The 21,397-nt window shown below is 44.0% G+C and overlaps 1 protein-coding gene across 4 annotated transcripts in view; it reads right to left on the reverse strand.

Moving 5' to 3' along the window:
- The window catches only part of LOC135225172 (vacuolar protein sorting-associated protein 11 homolog), a 230,146-nt gene that overhangs the window by 194,181 nt on the left and 14,568 nt on the right, over positions 1-21,397 (reverse strand). For all 4 annotated transcript variants that reach the window (XR_010316924.1, XM_064264426.1, XM_064264424.1 and 1 more), the window contains exon 3: positions 17,056-17,229. Coding sequence is in view for 3 of the 4 variants with exons in the window: in XM_064264426.1 (XP_064120496.1) it covers positions 17,056-17,229 (174 nt within the window). In the remaining variant the exon portion in view is untranslated. The remainder of the gene's footprint in view (positions 1-17,055; positions 17,230-21,397) is intronic.

Raw genomic sequence — 21,397 nt, forward strand, 5'->3', positions numbered from 1 at the left:
AGGACTATAAATGGCCCCCTGCCTCAGGGTCGACAGTACAAAATCACCACAAAAGACAATGAAAAACGAGGGGATCAACACAACCGTTTAAGAAATACACCAGACATTAAAAGACTGAAAGATACTCAAAAAACTCCCTGTATCTTCAGACAACCTTAAAAATACAAAAAACATAATCAAGGAGAAAAGTTAGTGAGGATGGGATACATCCTTCTCTCCCTCACCCAATACCGTGTCAGTCACAATGAATGGCCCCAATGTATGGCCCCAATGTACTGCAATTTTCATATGTGGTTTGCAAATCTGTCAGATAATGAGATGCGAAGACAGAATTGCTTCTCCAATATGTAGATTTAATAATGTCTTTCAAAGACAGATTACGTCTAAAGGCCATAGACGTAGACACTGCTCTAATTTCATGAGCTTTGACTTTAAACACTTTGATATCTGAGTCCTGACATTGTCCTGTGCCTCAGAAATCAAATTCCTTAAAAAGAAGGAGAGCGCATTTTTAGAAAGAGGACGAGAAGGATCTTTCACTGAACACCACAGGTTATCACTCTTACCTCTTATACCTTTGGTCCTTTGCACATAAGTCTAAGTGCTCTCACTGGACAGAGAAGACATTCAGGCTCATTAGGCCCCACTAACTCCGAAATGTTCTTTATAGAGAAAGAACGAGGCCAAGGACGTGAGGGATTTCATTCTTAGCCAAAAACCCCAGCATTGATGAGCAAATGGCATTGCCCTTAGCGAATCCAACTCTCTTATCAATAGCATGCAGCTCACTGATTCTTCTAGCTGATGCTAAAGCACAAAGAAAAAGGGTCTTCCTGGTCAGATCTCTAAAAAAGACTAGAGAGATTCGTTCGAATCTATCTGACATCAGCCATTTAAGAACTACATCCAGGTTCCAAGCTACTGTTCTTGACTCCTTTGTCTTGGTCGTATCAAAGGAACGAATCAGGTCTGAGAGGTCTTGATTATTAGAAATGTCTAATCCTCGATGTCTGAACACAGAAGACAACATAGCTCTATAACCCCTAATCGTCTGGGTAGAAAGCTTCTTCTTCTCACGAAGAAAAAGAAGGAAGTTAGCTAACTGAGCTATAGAGGTCTTAGAAGACAAAATTCCTTCTTCTTTGCACCAAGCTCTGAATTGGACCCACTTAGCTTGGTACACGTCGATCAGAGGATTCTCTTCTGGGTCTAGCAATAGCCCTTGAAGCTCTCTTTGAAAATCCTCTCTTTCTGAGGAGATGCTAGACAGTCTGAAGGCGACTAGTCGAAGAGCGGACAAGTTGTGATGGAACCTCAGAAAGTGGGCTGTCTGAGTAGATCTTCCTTAACGGTAACTCTCTCGGAAAGTCCGTCAACAGCAGTAGTAGAATCCGGAAACCATTCCCTGGCCGGCCAAAAGGGGGCTATCAGAGTCATCCTGACGTTCTGATGACCCTCTGAACTTTGCCAGAACTAATCTTAGCATTTTGAAATGGTGGAAAGCATACAGATCCAGATTTTGACCAGTCCAGAAGCATGGCATCCACTGTAAACGCCTCCTCGTCTGGAACTGGGAGCAATACAGTGGTAGACGAGCTGTCTTGTTTGTGGCGAAGAGATCCACTGAGGACATCCCCAAATCCCCCAAAGCTTCTTGCATATTTGAGGATGTAACGTCCCAATCTGTGGAGGAGGACTTGTCCTCTCTGCTGAGAATGTCTGCCTTTACATTCTTCGAGCCTTGAATAAATCTTGTGCTCAAGACAACCTTGTTCTCTTTCGCCCAAATGAGTAGGTCTCTCGCCGCCTCGCACAGAGAGAACGACGTGTGTCCCCCCCGTTGTTTTTTGATGTAAGAGAGAGCCGTGGTGTTGTCTGCTTGAACCAGCACTACTTTCCCTCTTACCTCTGTCTTGAAGTGCATTAGAGCCAAATGAATCGCCTTCAACTCTTTTAGATTTATGTGCCAGCTTCTCTGATGAATCTGCCAAAGTCCCGACACTTCCTTTCTCCCCAGAGTAGCTCCCCACCCGTCCGATGCGTCTGACAAAAGAGTAAGGTTGGGGCTCAACTGGCTTAGAGACAAGCCTTCCTCTAGCCTTCCTTCTGATTTCCACCAAAGTAGGTCCTGTTTGATTCCTTCCGAGATGGGGAACACGAAGGAGTCTGGGAACTTCTTCCTTTGCCACTTCTGCTTCAAGTAAAATTGAAGTGGTCTCATGTTGAGCCTGCCCAGACTTACAAATTGCTCTATTGAAGCAGGTTCCTAAAAGGCTCATCCACTGATTCGCCGAGCAAGTTTGTCTGACGAGAATTCGTCTATTTTGTTCAGGCATGAGTCGATCCTTTGGCGAGACGGAAAAGCCTGAAAAGAACTGAATTCAGTCTCACTCCTAAATAAACTATCTCCTGAGAAGGAGTGAGACATGACTTTTCCTTGTTTACTAACAAACCTAGGCTTTCCGTCATCCTTAAAGTCTTTTGTAGGTCCTCCACACACTTCTGTCTGACTTGCCCTGAGAAGCCAATCGTCTAGATACATGGATATTCGTATCCCGTCTAGATGAAGCCACTTTGCTACTGACGACAGAACTCTGGTGAACACTTGTGGAGCTGTCGACAGGCCGAAGCAGAGGGCCCTGAACTGATAAATGCGGCCCTGGAACAACGAATCTCAGGAATCTTCTCGATTCCGAATGAATCGGAATATGAAAATAAGCGCCCACCCGAAGGTCCTATGGAAACCATCCAATCTCCTAGGATGAAGAGCTGCTAATACGATTGGGTCGTTTCCATAGAAAACTCGTCTTCAGGACAAAGACGTTCAGGGCACTGACGTCCAACACCGGTCTCCAACCCCCCGTGGCCTTCTTTACCAGGAGAAAAGGCGATTGTAAAATCCTGGTTCCTGCGGAGAGTCCACTAACTCTATGGCCCTCTTTGCCAGTCAAGGCGAGAACTTCTTGATGGAGGGCAGCAAATTTTTCGGAGTTCTCCGAGTAGGCTGACAAATTCACAGGAAATTCTGTGAGAGGGGGGTGCTTTGATGAACGGAATGGTGTATCCTTCCTTCAGGACCTGGACCGTCCAAGGATCCGCTCCGAGATGAAACCAGGTCTGCCAGAAAAGGTGTAAATCTGGCTCCTACTGCTGTGTGGAGGACTACGGGCCTACTTCTTGATGGAAGAGGGAGTGGTTTTAGAAGAGGCTCTACCTCTCCCACGAAAACCTGGAGGAAGATCGAAGCGGGAGCTCTCCCTCGAAATGGTTTAGGAGCTTCCGTGGAGGGAGCACTCCGAGAAGCAGAAAGAACCGGAGCTATCTTCCTGGGCTTCTTCACTGACTGTGATAAAAGATCCTGGGTCGCTTTTTGTGTTACAGATTGAGCGATCTCGCTCACAATCTCTTGCGGAAATAGGTGTTTTCTGTCCAAAGGAGAGAAGAGCAAGGCAGACTTCTGGTTCGATGAAACCCCTTTCGACAAGAAGGAGCACCAAAGCTGTCTCTTCTTCAACACTCCAGAGGCGAAAATGGCAGCGAGCTCCGAAGCTCCATCACAGATGCCTTTATCGATACAATCCAGTACCGAGGCAAAATCCTTCAACTGCTCCTCCGAAAGTCCAATGACTTGACTTTCCTGGCCAGCGAAGCAATGGCCCAATCCAGGAAGCTAACACCTTCGAAAACACGGAAAAACACTCTTGCAAAGATGCTCCAGTTCATTTGTTGAAAAGAAAATCTTAGCAGTATTAAGGGCTGTCTTGCGGGAAGAGTCCACGAGACTAGAAAAGTCTCCCTGAGCGGAGGCAGTCACACCAGGTTGGAAAAACTTCTCCAGTGTCATACCAGACACGGCTCCTTGACGAAAGTCTCGAAGGGGGAAGACAAAAAACATTTTTCCCCTGTTCCCTCTTCTCCAAAAGCCAAGCGTTAACTTTCTTGATCGCTTTCTTATCCGAAATCGCGGAGGACGAGACGCGTGAACGAGGACGAGGAGTCAGGCTTACTGTCCTTTTTCCACTGCGAACTAGGAGAAACTGGAACGGAAGGCGCAAAAGAATCTCCAAGTTTGTCAACGAAGATCGTAAAAGGAGTTTTATAACCCCGACAATGCTTGTCTTTTTCTGTAAGTCCTTCTCTTTCTTCCTCCAAGTCCGAAGCTTCCTTCGACGAAAACTGGCGAACACCTTCATCGGAAGAGGAATCCTGTCGGCGAAGTCACACCCTGACGCGTCCGAGGAGGGTGTGAGAAAGCAGGAGAAGACGTCTGAGCCTGTACTGAGACGTATCCTGGGCGGCTGAGCTGGCGGCTGCGTTGGCGGCTGAGCTGGCGGCCGCGCTGGGCGGGGCTGAGGTGGCGCTCGAGCGAGAGCCTGACGTGGCGCCATAGACGGAGTCAGGAAAGGAGTCCGACTAGGCGCCTGAAGTGGCGTCTGAAGAGGAGTCACATGGAGAGTCTGAGCCTGAAGAGGCGACTGCAAAGGAGCCTGCGAAGAGGACTGCACAGTAGTCTGCGGAAGATGTAAGGCGGTCGGGAGCGCATTCGGGGACGAAAGAGACTTGCCAAAAAGCTCCAAGATACTGCCTAACTTGGCATTCATCTGTTCAAACACCGAAGGTTGAGGATCCACCGACGTAGAAGGCGCGGGAGGTGTAGAAGGATGATCCACAAACACGTCTGGAGCCGCAGGAGTTATCGCTTGAGGAGGCTCTGGAGAAGGCTCCGAAGGGGTGTGCGTGTTCGGCTTCTCCAATTCTATGAGAGAAGGGCGATAAATCGAAACCGCCGGAGAAAAGGCTTCAGGCTCCTCCCAAAAACTACAGAAGGTTCGGCAGCCGCCACCTTCTTGGGAACCGCAGCAGGTGAAACATCGCGCGACCTTTTCAGCGGTCTAGAAGTCTTATTACGCCAACCTCTATAAGAGGAAAACCATCTGAACTAGAGTCACTTGACGAAAAAACATTCCTTCCTGCAACACCTTTCCAATGGTGAGCGACAGCCATCCTGGGTACGGCTACAGGATTGCTTGAGGGGGCGGCTGCTCGGAGCAGGGTTCCGCTCGCCTCCCAATTCGGTTGCGGCTTGGCCTCCTCCCAGGATCTGGGGAGTTTGACAGGGGCCTAGACCATAGGAGAACGAACGGGCCGAACAACCACCTCCTCCACTACACTTGCACTAAGTAATTTATCACACTTAACTACCACTTCTTGCACTGTCTCACCCATTTTCTGCATAGTGGTGAGGAAAGAGACAAATTTCGAGTCCATATCGGCTCGTAATACTGACACGGGATCGGGATCGGGAGATACAGATTCGAGGGCAGGAGCAACCACTACGGGGTTAATAGGAACAGGATTAATAGAATTCAGAGGAATATCCTGGCTACTCACTAACTTAGAAGAAGATCTCTGTGAAGCCTTTCTGATTCTATCTTTTTCTAACTTTCTCATATACTTTCCCAGTGCCTTCCATCATGAGATGTTTACAGACTTACATTCTTCACACGTATTCTCAAAAGAACATTCACGTCCCCTACAACTAACACAAGTAGAATGAGGATCAAGTGAAGCTTTAAGAAGTCTAGTCTTACACCCACTACTACACACCCTATACTGAACAGAGCCGGTGTCAGACATCGTGAAGAATTCAAAATAATTCCTAAAAAGGACAACAATATCAAAACCAAAATAACTATAGCGCTATCAAAAAGATCAGTAAACTCAAGGTACATCACCAAAAGGAGAAAACCAAGATGATCAAATCCAAATTCCAACCAGCAGAGGAACCGTGTTACCGGTTCCGACGGCAGGAAACTTCTGCTTTATTGTTGGAATGGTTCCCGGTACCCGGTAGAGGGCGGGAGTAGAGGGATCACCTGTCAAACCATTAGCGCTACCGCGAATTTCAAATTCTGCCGTGACGTCAGGAGACGACAGCTATATGTAACCACCGGGTAAGTTATATAAGTGAAACTTCTTTTTCTGAACAAAGCGATTCAGAGCGCTTACGTCCAGAACTGGTCTCCACCCCCCCGATGCCTTTGGTACTAGAAAAAGGCGATTGTAAAATCCCGGGGAGTGTGGATCCTGCACAAGTTCGATGGCCTCTTTTTCCCACATTTGTTCCACCATTTGAAGGAGAGTCTTTCTCATTACCGGGTCTCTGTACCTCGCTGACAGTTCCCGAGGCTAGATGTTAATGGGAGGGCTGTTGTCGAAGGGATTACATATCCCTTCTTTAGGACGACATGACCAAGGGTCGGCTCCCCGTTTTTGCCCATACTCCTGCAAAGTTCAGGAGTCTGGCGCCCACTGGTGCTTGAAGGAGCAACAAGTCACTTGGATTTCTTGAAGGGCCTAAAGGAAGACCTTCCTCTCTTATCAGAGCTCTTCTTTCTGGCAGGGGGACGAGTCGCTGTACCTCCACGAAAGGGCTGCTGAGGAGGACGAGAGTCCTTCTTAATCGCCGACACTACAGGGCGTCCTTTCTTGGACGTTTGTGTTAGTAGGTCTTGTGTCGCCTTCTCAGTTAGCGAGCGAGATATATCCTTCACTAACTGAGAAGGAAACAGATGATCCGATAGAGGGGCGAACAATAAAGCAGTCCTCTGGCTCGGAGAAACCCCTTTCGATAATAGGGATCCATATACTGATCTCTTTTTCAGGAGACCAGCACCAAAAAGGGAAGCCACTTCACCCGAACCGTCTTGTACTGCCTTGTCCATGCAAGACAGGACGCTATGGAGAATCTCTGGGTTTTTAAGAAACTCCGGATCTTTAGATTTGTTGGCCAGAACTCCGAGTGACCAATCCAGAAAGTTGAACACCTCTAAAGTGACAAAAAGTCCCTTTAGAAAGTGGTTCAACTCTGAAGTGCTCCACGTCGCTCTGACCGATCCTAAGGAGTGACGTCTAGAGGCCTCCACTAAATTGGAAAAGTCCGCATCTGCAGAGGCAGGTAGAGAAAGACCCATAGTCTCTCCCATACCAAATACCTCTCTTTCCATGTAGTTTGGAAGGAGGCATGCAGAATACCGTCTTTCCTAACTCCTTCTTCTTGCCCATCCAAGAATCTAAAGAATGGAGTGCCTTCTTCATCGATATAGCAGGCTTCATTTTCAAAAAGGCCGAAGATTTTGCCGTAGCCGAGCTCGAAAAGAGAGAACGAGGAGAAGGAGGAGCCGCCGGACTAAGAGAATCTCCAAATTCTTGAAGCAATAATGAGGCTAAGACTTTATAACTCGATAGTCCCTCATTAGCAGGAGGTTCGTCATCAGACAACTCGTCTAACCCTCGATCAGACGAAGGAGAAAGTTCACGTTTGGAGGGAGAGTCCTTCCAAGACCTCCTATGCTCTGAAGGAGAGGAGCTCCTAATTGGAGGAGAAGAGTCATAACCTCAGGAACGAGTCTCCGACTCCTGCCTCCTGGCTCTTGATCTTGCCTCCTGACTCCTGCCTCCTGTCTCCTGACTCCTGCTACTCCGACTCCTGCCTCCGCTCTGATCCTGCTCCTGACTCCGGACTCGGCTCCTGCCTCCTGACTGCCTGCCTCTTGGCTCCTGGCTCCTCCGCCTCTTGACTCCTGACTCAATGCCTCTTGCCTCCTGGCTCTTGCCTCCTGGCTCCTGCCTCCTGCCTGGATGCCTCCACACTCCTGGCTCTGGGCTCCTGCCTTCTGGTTGACTCCTCACTCCTGGCTCTTGGCTCCTGCCTCCTGGGTGACTCCTCACTCCTGGCCGGTGCCAGACGTCTGATCGGTTCATCCAGGTTCGTACAGGAAACCTCACCTCGAGTAGGAGTAAAGATCCTGGCGGCAGATACCTCCATACGTCGGAGGATCTTTTGATCGGAAGGAAGAGTCTTTCCTTCTAGGAGGCTCCTTTGACAGAACTCCTACAAAAGACGAAATCTGCTCTTGCATCGCCATCATGAATCTCTTCGTAGCCTCCTCTTTATCCTCTTCGGGAGGAGGGGAAGGAGGAGGGGAGGAGTCCATAGCCTCCACCTCCTGCCTCCTTCTCACTCTGGTTGAAAGAATGGCTCTTCTTGCCTTCTTCACTCCCGAGGAGACTCCTCAGGGAAGTTTTCTGGGCTCCGAATCAATAGTCGGAGCCTTCCAACTCCTCTTGAGTGGCCGAGATCGATCTGAATCTCTCCAATCACGTCTCGGAGATGAAGATCCCGACGACGAAAAACACTCACGCAGGACGCTTTTACAATAGCGATCCTTGGCAGTCTGGGGTGTCACAGAAAACCGCCGCCGAAGGGACACCTGATCGGTGGGGATTCTCCACAACCTCCTTTCGGTTTTCGACATTCCTTCTCCTCTGGGCATGTGAGCTTGGAAGAGGTCTAGACTAGGAGCGTTGCTGAGCCGACCAGATGCCCCCTCCACTACACTGGGGACAACTCATATCACTGTCCACTGAATAATCACTAGCCTTACCTTGTTATGGCAGCCATTTTTGTTTTCCATCAACTTGAAGGCTGCTTTTAGATCCGCAAGTTCTTTTGCTGGATCTACAGGTTCTGCAATAGGAGAAGCTGCAATGAAGGAGAAGTAGCAATACTTACCCTTGGGGAAGATCCCAAGCTAGGAATTAGTTCAGATCTAGAACTACTTAAACTTCTATAAGAAGCCTTCCTCACTCTTTCTCTCTCTAACTTTTTTAAATAATTAGTTAGATTCTTCCATTCGTTCTCACTCAAGTTCTCACATTCCTTACAAGTATTAGTAAAAGAACATTCATACTCCCTGCAACCCTTGCATACCGTGTGAGGGTCTACCGAAGCTTTCGGCAACCTCACCTTACAGCCTACATTCACACAACGTCTCACAACCATTCCAGAGTCAGACATTATTAAAGAAAATTCCAAAATCAAGTCCACAAAACAGTCCACAAAAGCGTATGCCAATCCAACAATCCAGATACGTCACCAAAAGTCGGTCAAGAAGATCAATTGCCGGTGAAAAAAGAAAAACCAATCGAGAGGAACCAACAACAATGTTGATGGTCCGGGCGACAGAAGAATTCTGATTAGAAAACGGGAATGGTTCCTAGTCCTGCCACCAGGACCTACCGGTAGCGTGTGCCGCGAAATTTGAAATTCTGTCAGAGACGACGGAGTCTATAGCTAAGTATATATCTGGCAGGGAAGTTGAATGTATAAAATCGAGATTTTCGACAAACCTCGAGTGATTCTTTCTCGCGAAGGAAATACTCGAAAACCCCGAGAATCCATCTGAATCCCCAGATAGACCAAGCTCTGGCTGGGGATCAGCTGCGACTTCTCGAGGTTCACAAGTAATCCCAGCGATTCTATCATGTTTCTTGTTACTGATAAGTCCTCCAAGCACTGAATCTCCGACTTGGCCCTGATCAGCCAGTCGTCTAAGTAGAGGGAGATGTTTATTCCCTCTAGGTGAAGCCATTTTGCTACATTCGCCATCAGGTTGGTGAATACCTGTGGAGCTGTAGACAGACCGAAGCACAGAGCCCTGAATTGAAAAATCTTGTCTCCTATTACAAACCGAAGATATTTCTTTGACAAATGGTGAATGGGAACGTGGAAATACGCATCTTGCAAGTCCAGAGAGACCATCCAATCTCCTGGACGAAGAGCCGACATTACTGAGGCGGACGTTTCCATATGGAACTTCTTTTTCTGAACAAAGCGATTCAGAGCACTTACGTCCAGTACTGGTCTCCACCCCCCCGATGCCTTTGGTACTAGAAAAAGGCGATTGTAAAATCCTGGGGAGTGTGGATCCTGCACAAGTTCGATGGCCTCCTTTTCCCACATTTGTTCCACCATTTGAAGGAGAGTCTTTCTCATTACAGGGTCTCTGTACCTCGCTGACAGTTCCCGAGGCGTAGATGTTAGGGGAGGACTGTCCTCGAAGGGGATTACGTATCCTTTCTTTAGGACCGAGACTGACCAAGGGTCGGCTCCCCTTTTTGCCCATACTCCTGCAAAGTTCAGGAGTCTGGCGCCCACTGGTGCTTGAAGGAACAACAAGTCATTTAGTTTTCTTGAAAGGTCTGAAGGAAGACCTTCCTCTCTTGTCAGAGCTCTTCTTTCTGGCAGGGGGACAAGCCGCTGCACCTCCACGAAAGGGCTGCTGAGGAGGACGAGAGTCCTTCTTATTCGTCGACACTACAGGACGTCCCTTCTTGGACGTTTTGTACCAGTAGGTCTTGTGTCGACCTTCTCAGTTAGCGAGCGAGATATATCCTTCACTAACTGAGAAGGAAACAGATGATCGACAGAGGCGGCAACAATAAAGCTGTCCTCTGGCTTGGAGAAACCCCTTTTGATAACAGGGATCCATATACTGATCTCTTTTTCAGAAGACCAGCACCAAATAGGGAAGCAACTTCTCCCGAACCGTCCTGTACTGCCTTGTCCATGCAAGACAGGACGCTATGGAGAATCTCTGGGTTTTTAAGAAACTCCGGATCTTTAGATTTGCTGGCCAGAACTCCGAGTGACCAATCCAGAAAATTGAACACCTCTAAAGTAACAAAAAAGTCCTTTAGAAAGTGGTTCAACTCCGAAATGCTCCACGTCGATCTGACCGATCCTAAAGAGTGACGTCTAGAGGCCTCCACTAAATTGGAAAAGTCCGCATCTGCCGAGGCAGGAAGAGAAAGACCCATAGTCTCTCTGTCCCATACCAAATACCTCTCTTTCCATGGAGTTTGAAGGAGGGCGTGCAGAATACAGTCTTTTCCCAACTTTCTTCTTGTCCATCCAAGAATCTAAAGATTGGAGGAGGGCCTTCTTGATAGAAATCGCAGGCTTCATTTTCAGAAAGGCCGAAGATTTCGCCGTAGCCGAGCTCGAAAAGAGAGAATGAGGAGAAGGAGGAGCCGCCGGACTAAGAGAGTCTCCAAACTCTTGTAGTAACAAGGAGGCTAAGACCTTATAATTCGAGAGTCCCTCATTTGCAGGAGGTTCGTCATCAGACAAATCGTCCAAACCTCGATCAGACGAAGGAGAAAGCTCTCGTTTGGAGGGAGAGTCCTTCCAAGACCTCCTACGATCTGAAGGAGAGGAGCTTCTATTTGGAGAAGAGTCATAAATTCCAGGAATGAGTCTCCGACTCCTGCCTCCTGGCTCTTGACTCTTGCCTCCTGACTCCTGCCTCCTGGCTCCTGACTCCGGACTCCTGCCTCCTGACTCCGGACTCCTGGCTCCTGCCTCCTGACTCCTGCCTCCTGACTCCTGACTCCTGCCTCTTGACTCCTGACTCCTGCCTCTTGCCTCCTGGCTCTTGCCTCCTGGCTCCTGCCTCTTGCTGGATGATCCGCCTCCTGGCTCTTGGCTCCTGCCTCCTGGGTGACTCCTCACTCCTGGCTCTTGGCTCTGCCTCCTGGGTGACTCCTCACTCCTGGCCGGTGCCAGACGCCTGATCGGTTTCATCCACGTTCGTACAGGAAGCCTCACCTCGAGTAGGAGCATCGATCCTGGCGGCAGATACCTCCATACGTCTGGAGGATCTTTTGATAGGAAGGGAAGAGTCTTTCCTTCTAGAAGGCTCCTTTGAAAGGACTCCTACAAAAGATGAAATCTGCTCTTGCATAGCAATCATGAACCTCTTCGTAACCTCCTCTTTATCCTCTTCGGGAGACCTTACCTTACAGACCTTACATCTTGTTCGGGTTGCCCCAGGTCCCTCAGTGTGAGGCACCTCTAATGTCTACCAGAGAGTTGCTAGTACATCTTCCGGTATATTTTGCATCTTCCAATCTTGGATGGTCTGGGATGCAGTTTAGATATTTGTCGAGCTTATTCTTAAACACATCTACGCTCACTCCTGATATATTCCTCAGATGAGCTGGCAACGCATTGAATAGACGCTGCATTATCGATGCTGGTGCGTAGTGGATTAATGTCCTGTGTGCTTTCCTTATTTTTCCTGGTATAGTTTTGGGCACTATTAATCTACCTCTGCTTGCTCTTTCTGATATTTTTAGTTCCATGATATTTTCTGCTATTCCTTCTATCTGTTTCCATGCCTGAATTATCATGTAGCGTTCTCTTCTCCTTTCTAGACTATATAATTTTAAGAATTGTAGTCTTTCCCAGTAGTTCTAGGTCCTTAACTTCTCTATTCTAGCTGTAAAGGACTTTGTACACTCTCTATTTGTGCAATATCCTTTTGATAGTGTGGGTACCATACATATTGCAATATTCGTTTGAGTGGGTACTACGAACATATGTTACTAAGCAAAGATAATCATGTGTTCAGCTTTTCTTGTTTTTGAAGTGCCGTAACAACATTCCCATTTTTGCTTTACATTTTGCCAACAGAGTTGCTATTTGATCATTGCATAACATGTTCCTATTCATCATCACACCAAGGTCTTTAACTGCTTCCTTATTTGTGATGGTCTCATTATTAGGTCCCTTATATGCATATAGCTTTCTTTCTCTGTCTCCATAATTTATTGATTCAAATTTATCAGAGTTAAATACCATCCTATTTACCTCTGCCCAATCATATACTTGTTAAGGTCTCTTTGTAGAGCGGTTCCTATCTTCATCACAATAATTTCTCTACTTATTCTTGTGTCGTCTGCGAAACTACACTCACTACCGAATCCTTAACATTATTGTCTATGTCTTCAATCATAATAACAAACAGTATTGCAGCTAACACCGTACCTGCGGCACACCGGATATTACCTTGGCTTCATCCGATTTCTCGTCGTTTGCAATAACTATCTGTTTTCTGTTGTGTACAAAAATTCTTTTAACCATCTTCCTACTTTATCCACGATATTGTGTTTTCTAATTTTCTTCGCTAATATATTATGGTCTACTTTATCAAAAGCTTTTGCAAAGTCTAAATAAACCACATCTGTTTCATTTCCGCTTTTCATATTTTTGAATATGTTCTCACGGTGGACTAACATTGGGTTTTGTGTACTTTTTCCGGGTACGAAACCATGTTGTCCTTTATTAAACAAATTATTTTTTATTAAATGTTTCATAATATTTTTCTTCATTACCCTTTTCATACACTTTCATAATATGTGATGTTTAGACTCACGGCCTATAATTACTTGCCTCTAGTATTGATCCACTTTTGAAAGTAGGGGTAATATATGCTAATTTGTGCTCATCATAAATCTTGCCTGTATCTACACTTTGTCTTAATAATATTGCAAGTGGCTTTGCGATAGAATGAACTACTTTCTTTAACAAAATAGCAGGGAATTCCATCAGGCCCTGCAGCAGCTCCATTTTTAATTTCATTAATAGCCTGCACAATATCAGCTTTCATTAATATCTAGTCAGCTAAATATTCACTATTTTCATCCCTTACTTCTATATCATTATCTTCATTATCTATTCTAGGGGTGAATTCTCTCTTATATCGTTCTGCCAGTATGTTGCAAATTTCCTTTTTTCATTCGTTAATCTCCCTTCAATTCTCAGAGGGCCTATTTCTATTCTTCTTCTTTTATTCATCTTCTTCGCATATGAGTATAATAGTTTGGGGTTTGCTTGATATTTAATAGGGTTTTTTCTTCCAAGTCCCGTTTTTCATTTTCTTTTGATTGTATAATCTTTTGTTCTGCATTTTCTATCTTACTTTTTAGTTCTATAACTTTCCATGCATTTTTTTCTTTTGCAAGACCTTTTTCCACTTTCTGATTTTCTGGAACAAGATCCTTCTGTCTCTTGGTATGCATGAATGATGTTTACTTTTCTTCTTCGGCTATATATTTTTCCACTATTTTCTCCAATATTTTATATATATCTCCGTATTTACCCTTATGTCATCACTTAACGAAAATGTTATCCCAATCTTTGTTTAATTCTTCATTAATTTCTGACCATTTTATATTTTACTGTAGAAGTTGTATTTTCCATATCCTTCCCACTTTTTCATTTCTTTCTTGCTTATCTCTATTTTCACTTGCTTTGGAATGAACTGTTAATTCTATGACATTATGGTCTGAAATACTCGCATTATAAACTATTATTTCTTTAACATAATTCATCTCGTTCACAAATACTAGGTCTAAAGTATTTTTCCTTTCTTGTTGGCAGGTGATTTATTTGTTGAATGTTGTATTCTAGTAGCATATCTAATAGCTTTTCAAATTGCCTCTTATCTTCTGCACTACTATTACTCTCTTTTTTTATATGTATAATGTAACAACCACAATCTCCTATTCGTTCTTTCCATTCTACGAAAGGAAAGTTGAGTCACCAGTATAGGAGAATAGTCCAGTCCTTGTGATTTCTACATATATCATCCAATTTTCAATTATTAAGTCAAACTCTTTAGTATTAGGAGTCTATATATTACTATGTTCATCAATTTTTTTCAGATTCAAATTCTACCCCTCGCTATTAGTTCACATTCTGAGTTACGGATATTTCTCATATATTTTTCCTTGTTTTTTGTCTTTTCCCAATATATTTGCGGTTCCCCCTTGATTCCTATTTTTTCTTATCTGATCTATAAGTTTTGGAACCCTTTTATTTGATCATCATTCCAGTCTCTTGGGAATACCAGGTTTTCACTTATATTCATTATATCTATTTTCTTTCATTTTGGTTAGTTCTTCTAAGTACTCTATTTTTCTTTTTGAGTTACTCGTAAACTAAACCTGCGCATTCATCACTATGATGGTTTGCGTGTTTTCTCCTTCATTTAATACTGGTAGTAATAAGGATTTTCCCATGTCTCTTTCCTGTTCTGGTATGTTGTTCTTTTTTTTTCATTTCCAGAAATTCTGACATTAAAAAATCCAACTTTTCCATAATATTTGATCTTCCTTCATCATAATTATTCATTTTGTGTCTGAATCTGCAATTTTCTCCGTTTCTGCAATATCCTCTTGCATAATAAATACAGTTATTATCTCTTGAGTAGAATTTCGGAGCTGATGCTTTGAAATTTTTGCTGACACCTCTGCATATCTCATTGGTGGTTTGCTTTTCTCTTTACCTGATATTCTTGATTTCTCTCTTTATTTGTTTGTTTCTTTCTTATTTTGGATTTTATTACTTGGTTGGTTATTTATTTGATTATGATTCATGGCTACAGGGTGCATATATTTGCATTTTTTGTCGAACTTACATCCTTTTCCTTCTTTTAGGTTTTTACATATTTTGGATGCAGATCTCTGCAATCATCCCCATATCCATCTAAGTATGCACATTTACCATATATTTCATAGTTTTGACATATCTTAGGATGTTTGTAGTAACATCTTTCTCCAAATCTGCAATTCCCTCTTTTCAAAAGGTTGCAGATTTTGTCTTTCTTGTCTATTTTTTTCTCTTTCCCGTCATTGTAGTAGATCTGGGTAGAGCCTCTTCGGATTTGCTTTTCTGTGTCATATCGTAATTTATTTCTTCGTAGGTATGCTGCTTTATTGCCTCATAGTAGTATCAATGAGTATCTCTGCATCCATACTTTTATCTTTTTTGTTCTTTGTTTTCCTTATTTTTTTTTCTGTCATTTCATTTTTGTTTAACTTCTCTCCGTTTTCCTCTTCTTCTTTTCTTCTTCTTCTTCCTCTTCCTCTTCTTCTTCATCCTCAACTATTTGTACATTCAATCTTGATTTAATAACATTGTCTATCCATGATAGACATGTTGAACAAAAGGAAGGAGGAGGGGAGGAGTCCATAGCCTCCACCTCCTGACTCCTTCTAACTCTGGTTGACAGAATGGCTCTTCTTGCCTTCTTAACTCCCGAAGGAGACTCCTCAGGGAAGTTTTTCCGGGCTCGAGTCAATCGTCGGAGCCTCCAACTCTCTTGAGTGGACGAGAGCGATCTGAATCCCTCCATCACGTCTCGGAGATGAAGATCCGACGAAGAAAAAACACTCACGCAGGACGCTTTTACAATAGCGATCCTTGGCAGTCTGGGGTGTCACAGAAACCGCCGAAGGGACACCTGATCGGTGGGGATTCTCCACAACCTCCTTTCGGTTTTCGACATTCCTTCTCCTCTGGGCATGTGAGCTTGGAAGAGGTCTAGACCTAGGAGCGTTGCGGAGCCGACCAGATGCCCCCTCCACTACACTGGGGACACTCATATCACTCCGACTGAAAAATCACTAACCTTACCTTGGCAGGCAGCCATTTTGTTTTCCATCAACTTGAAGGCTGCTTTTTAGATCCGCAAGTTCTTTCGCTGAATCTACAGGTTTCTGCCATAGGCGAAGGGCCGCAATGGAAGGAGAAGTAGGCAATACTTACCCTTGGGGAAGATCCCAAGCTAGGAATTAGTTCATTAGATCTCGAACTACTTAAACTTCTATAAGAAGCCTTCCTCACTCTTTCTCTTTCTAACTTTTTCAAATAATTAGTTAGATTCTTCCATTCATTCTCACTCAAATTCTCACATTCCTTGCAAGTATTAGTGAAAGAACATTCATACTCCCTGCAACCCTTGCATACAGTGTGAGGGTCTACCGAAGCTTTCGGCAACCTTACCTTACAGCCTACATTCACACAACGTCTCACAACCATTCCAGAGTCAGACATTTTTAAAGAAAAATCCAAAATCAAGTCCACAAAACAGTCCACAAAAGCGTATGCCAATCCAACAATCCAGATACGTCACCAAAAGTCGGTCAAGAAGATCAATTGCCGGTGAAAAAAGAAAAACCAATCGAGAGGAACCAACAACAATGTTGATGGTCCGGGCAACAGAAGAATTCTGATTAGAAAACGGGAATGGTTCCTAGTCCTGCCACCCAGGGCAGGGCGGTAGATCACCTGACCTACCGGTAGCGTGTGCCGCGAAATTTGAAATTCTGTTGGAGACGACGGAGTCTATAGCTAAGTATATATCTGTCAGGGAAGTTGAATGTATAAAAGTAAGGTTTTCTTAGGATTTTTGACGATGTTCCGGCTTACGACGATTTTCGGCTTACGACGCGTCTCAAGAACGGAACCCCCGTCGTAATCTGGGGACTGCCTGTACTACTGTTTTAACATCTACAGCAAAGTAAAAAAAATCTATGTCATTGTCTTTCTCCCACATCTCACATCAAGTAAAATATCATACTTACTGCAACTGTCACAATAATCCTTGTATGGTCAAAGGCAATAATCGTATTCACAGGCTGTTCGTATGCTTGAAATGACTCCAGCCTTAACTGCCGAGTGATGCTATGCACAGATCCATTGGAGTCCCCAATATACACAAAACCGTGACCAGCAGCGGAACATGTAACAGTGGCCCCCTGTAAAATCGATTCATAGTGAAAATCAATTATCTCTCCAGCACTATAAAGCTAAAACAGAACAAGCACAAACATCATATGCATGAAAGAATAATACATAAAAGCCACTATTATTATTCAGAGTTAGTAATTTACAGATACAATTGACATTGACAAAATTATGTCAATTCCAAAAAATAATATACTATACTGAGTCAATATAAATTTTCATTCCTGATAAAAATAAACTTGAAATATGTTTATTGTTCAAACAAACTTGCATTGCCTGTAAACTCCAGATAAAAAAATAGAACTGTATTATATATGAATAGCACACTATTCCCTCAGAGTCACAATAAGCGTATATCTTTATCAAGTTCTCATTACTGAAAATGACTATGTTTAAAGAGTCACAATAAGCATACATCTTTATCAAGTTCTCATTACTAAAGATGACTATGTTTAAAGCAATTAAGTCTTCTACAACACACAGAACAAACATCTTATTTTGTTGTTTTAGCAAAGAAGAATCAGTGATAGACCTCTCCGACAAATAAGAGTAAGAAGGAGGTTGAAATTAAAGAGCAAGCTTTGAGATCATAGAATATTTCTATTCCTTCTTTCCTTGTTATCTTCAAGCTTGAGCCAGAAAAGGACATAAGACTACTTATCTAATTGGTACTGCTCTTAGGAAAAACTTTATTGAATGCAACACTAGTACTGAGAAGGAAGGAAGAAAAGATTACAGCCTGCCTCGATGAAGTGGAGATACACAGCTGACATAGCTGTAAATAAGTATCGCACTAGTCCTCAGGCCAAAATTCATTAATGTATCTATGAGGTTGTTACTTCTCTTTATAGAAAAGAAAAAGGCACTTAAAGCACAAATAGAAAAAGTTTTGTAGTGTATTACAAAATGATATGATTCATGGTTCATGCTCGTTGAGAAATGAAATTTTCATTATTAAAATGAAGTTTTATTGTATACTTACCGAACAGTTATAGAGCCGTGATTTCCACGAGCGGCAGGATACTAAATTCAAATTTAGCGCGTCTGCGTCGCCAACACTGGTGGTGATGACGTCGTCTCCCTCCACTCGCGGAGAACCAGGTACAAACTGCCAGGATGAATCCAATTCTTCTGCCCGTCCGTCCACCTAAGGGAGGAGGGTGGGTATAATCATAATTGTTCGGTAAGTATACAATAAAACTTCATTTTAATAATGAAAATTTCATTTTTATTGTAGTGTCTTACCGAACAATTATAGAGCTGATTACACATTTCTGGGAAGGTGGGATTCAGTGGACCACTAGTATTTTTAAATGGTTACATTTATTGCAATACCAGTAAACACTCAAGGTGTCTGTTGTACCTTACCTTGTAAGAGAGCTACAGCAGACTGTTACTGCCTCTGGTCGGTGCTCTTCTTACTATTGTAGAGGAATTGGAATTTGACCAAAGTTAGCCTCTACAGGAGTGGAATCCTTCCGTAGTTCAAGCGAGTCAAGGCTGACTGACGGAGGATAGTAACAACAAAAGATTGCCCTTGCCCCTGGGCTAAGACCAGAAATTCCAATCATACAAAACATTTGTCACCAACACCAGATTTAAAAACATATATACCCAACCATTGTAAATCTGACCTAACAGACTGGTGAGTATCCCAGGTACTCAGTACCCCAGCTTCCTTGAACTCGACAACCTATTCAAGGTGAAAGTTAGCATAGAGGTGACGACCCCTGTGCCGTTTCTCCACACCATGCCAGAAACCGCCACAGGACCTAACGTTTTACAATTCTCGAAAAACCGTTTCTATCTCTTTGAGATAATGACTCGCAAAAACCGAATTCGATCTCCAGAACGTGCTCTGAGAATCGAGCTAAAGATAAATTCTTTCTGAATGCTAAAGAAGTTGCCACTGCTCTAACCTCGTGAGCTTTAACTCTCAGAACGGAAAAGATTGTCGTTCTCGGACTGCGATGAGCGTTCCCGATAAGCTCTCTAATAAAGAACGATATAGCATTCTTAGAAAGAGGACGAGAGGGATTTTGAACCGAGGTCCAGAGCTTAGAAGATTGTCCTCTAATACCCTTAGTGGCAAGATACTGCTTAATAGCCCTGACTGGACATAAGAGCCTTTCTTCTCCTCATGTCCAACCAAATCAGATAAGTTCCTTACCACAAAACTCCTCGGCCAAGATTAGAAGGATTCTCATTTTTGCTAGAAAGGTCAAAGATACCGAAAATATAGCATTGCCTGAGAGAAACCGACTCTTTTGTCTATAGTGGGCAATTCGCTGACACGCTTAGCAGAAGCTAGTGCAATAAGAAAAAGTGCCTTCTTAGTCAAGTTCCTGAGTGAAGCCGACTTCAAAGGCTCAAACGGTGGCCCCATGAGGAACTTAAGCACCACATCTAAGTTCCAAGCCACTGTATCTTGCGGGAGCTTAGTGGTTTCGAAAGACCTAATGAGGTCCGACAGATCTGAATTGGAGGAAATATCCAAACCTCGATGTCGAAAAACCGAAGAGAGCATGGCTCTATATCCTCTGATCGTCGAAGGAGCCAGTTTCTTAGAGTTCCTAAGAAATAGAAGAAAATATGTTATTGTTATGATACAATAAAGTTTGTTCATACTTACCTGGCAGATATATATATAGCTGTATTCTCCGACGTCCGACAGAATTTCAAAACTCCGGCACACGCAGTGGGCGGCCAGGTGGTTAGTACCCATTCCCGCCGCTGGGAGGCGGATATCAGGAATCATTCCCCATTTTCTATTCAGATTTTTCATACCACTGTCCCCTGAGGGGAGGTGGGTGGGTACTTTAATTATATATATCTGCCAGGTAAGTATGAAACAAACTTTATTGTATCATAACAATAACATTTTGTTCATGAAACTTACCTGTCAGATATATATATAGCTGAATCCCACCATTGGAGGTGGGAAGGGACAGAATAGAAGGATTTAGGAAACACCTCAAGTGCAGATGATTGACATCTTGATTCCTTACCTGTTAGCATAGCTGACTTCTTGATTACTGTCACCGAAGTCTGCTTTTGCTTTACTAGAGTTGCCAACAAGTAGTGACCTGTGTAGTTGGTGCGCTCTAGATGATCTGTCAACGGGGGCGTGACCACAATGTGACTAGACCATATTGACCATACTGTGAGGGCAACGAAGCTAAAACCACCACCTGACCTAACCTATCGAAGTTAGTCCCATAACTTCTAGGCTAACGAAAGGGAAAGCGCCTCAAGCGACCAACCCTTCAAAGTTAAAAGCACACCTATCCCTTTTTCTATAGGATAGGATTCGTGCTGCTTCCTGCCTCCAATAATATTTCTACGGATATGTATGGTCCTAGCGACTCGCAGATCTCATATGTCCGTCTTCACATCCCGTCGGGAGTGTGAAGCGAACACAGAGTTGCTTCGCTCAAACGTGGCACTCAGGATATTACTGAGTGTCAGCTCTGTTGAAATGCTTCCGAGGCCGCGCCCTCACCTCGTGAGCATTTACTTTTAAAAGGTTTCAAATCTTTGTTCAAACATGACGAATAATGAGTCTTAGAAAGACTCCTTAAAAATAACGCCAGGGCGTTCTTCGACATGGGCAAGTCTGGTCTTTTTTACGGAACACCGCAGATTGTCCGAATGACCTTGACTGTTTCTTTAGTTTTATCAAGATAAAACTTGAGAGCCCCCGACAGGGCACAGGACTCTCTGTGGCTCTTCGCCCAATAATTTGTGCCATCCCCTTGATCTCCAGGCCTCTGGGCCAAGGGTTAGACGGGTTTTCGTTCTTAGCAAGAACGGAAGGCTTAGAGGACACCGAATTATGTCCTCTAAAGCCAAAACCTCTGATGATGGCTAAAACTCACTAACCCTCATTTCCGTAGCTAGAGTGGTTAGAAAATTAGCCTTTCTGGTCACGTGTATTAAGTTTACAGAAAGGAGAGGTTTCGAAATGCTTTGACATCAAGAACTTCAGACTACGTCTAAGTTCCATCAAGATTTCCGCAGACCTCAAAGATCGTGAAGGGCTTTGTTGTTTGACAGATCCGATCTCTGAGCCTAGAGGCCGTCAACAACATATTTCCGTATTCTACAATCGTTGGGACTGTTAGCTTATCCCATACTTCAGACGAATGGGAAGGCGGTAAAGTCATTCACAGAGGTCAG

The sequence above is a fragment of the Macrobrachium nipponense genome, chromosome 13, assembly GCF_015104395.2.
Source record: "Macrobrachium nipponense isolate FS-2020 chromosome 13, ASM1510439v2, whole genome shotgun sequence".
NCBI classification, from domain to species: domain Eukaryota; kingdom Metazoa; phylum Arthropoda; class Malacostraca; order Decapoda; family Palaemonidae; genus Macrobrachium; species Macrobrachium nipponense.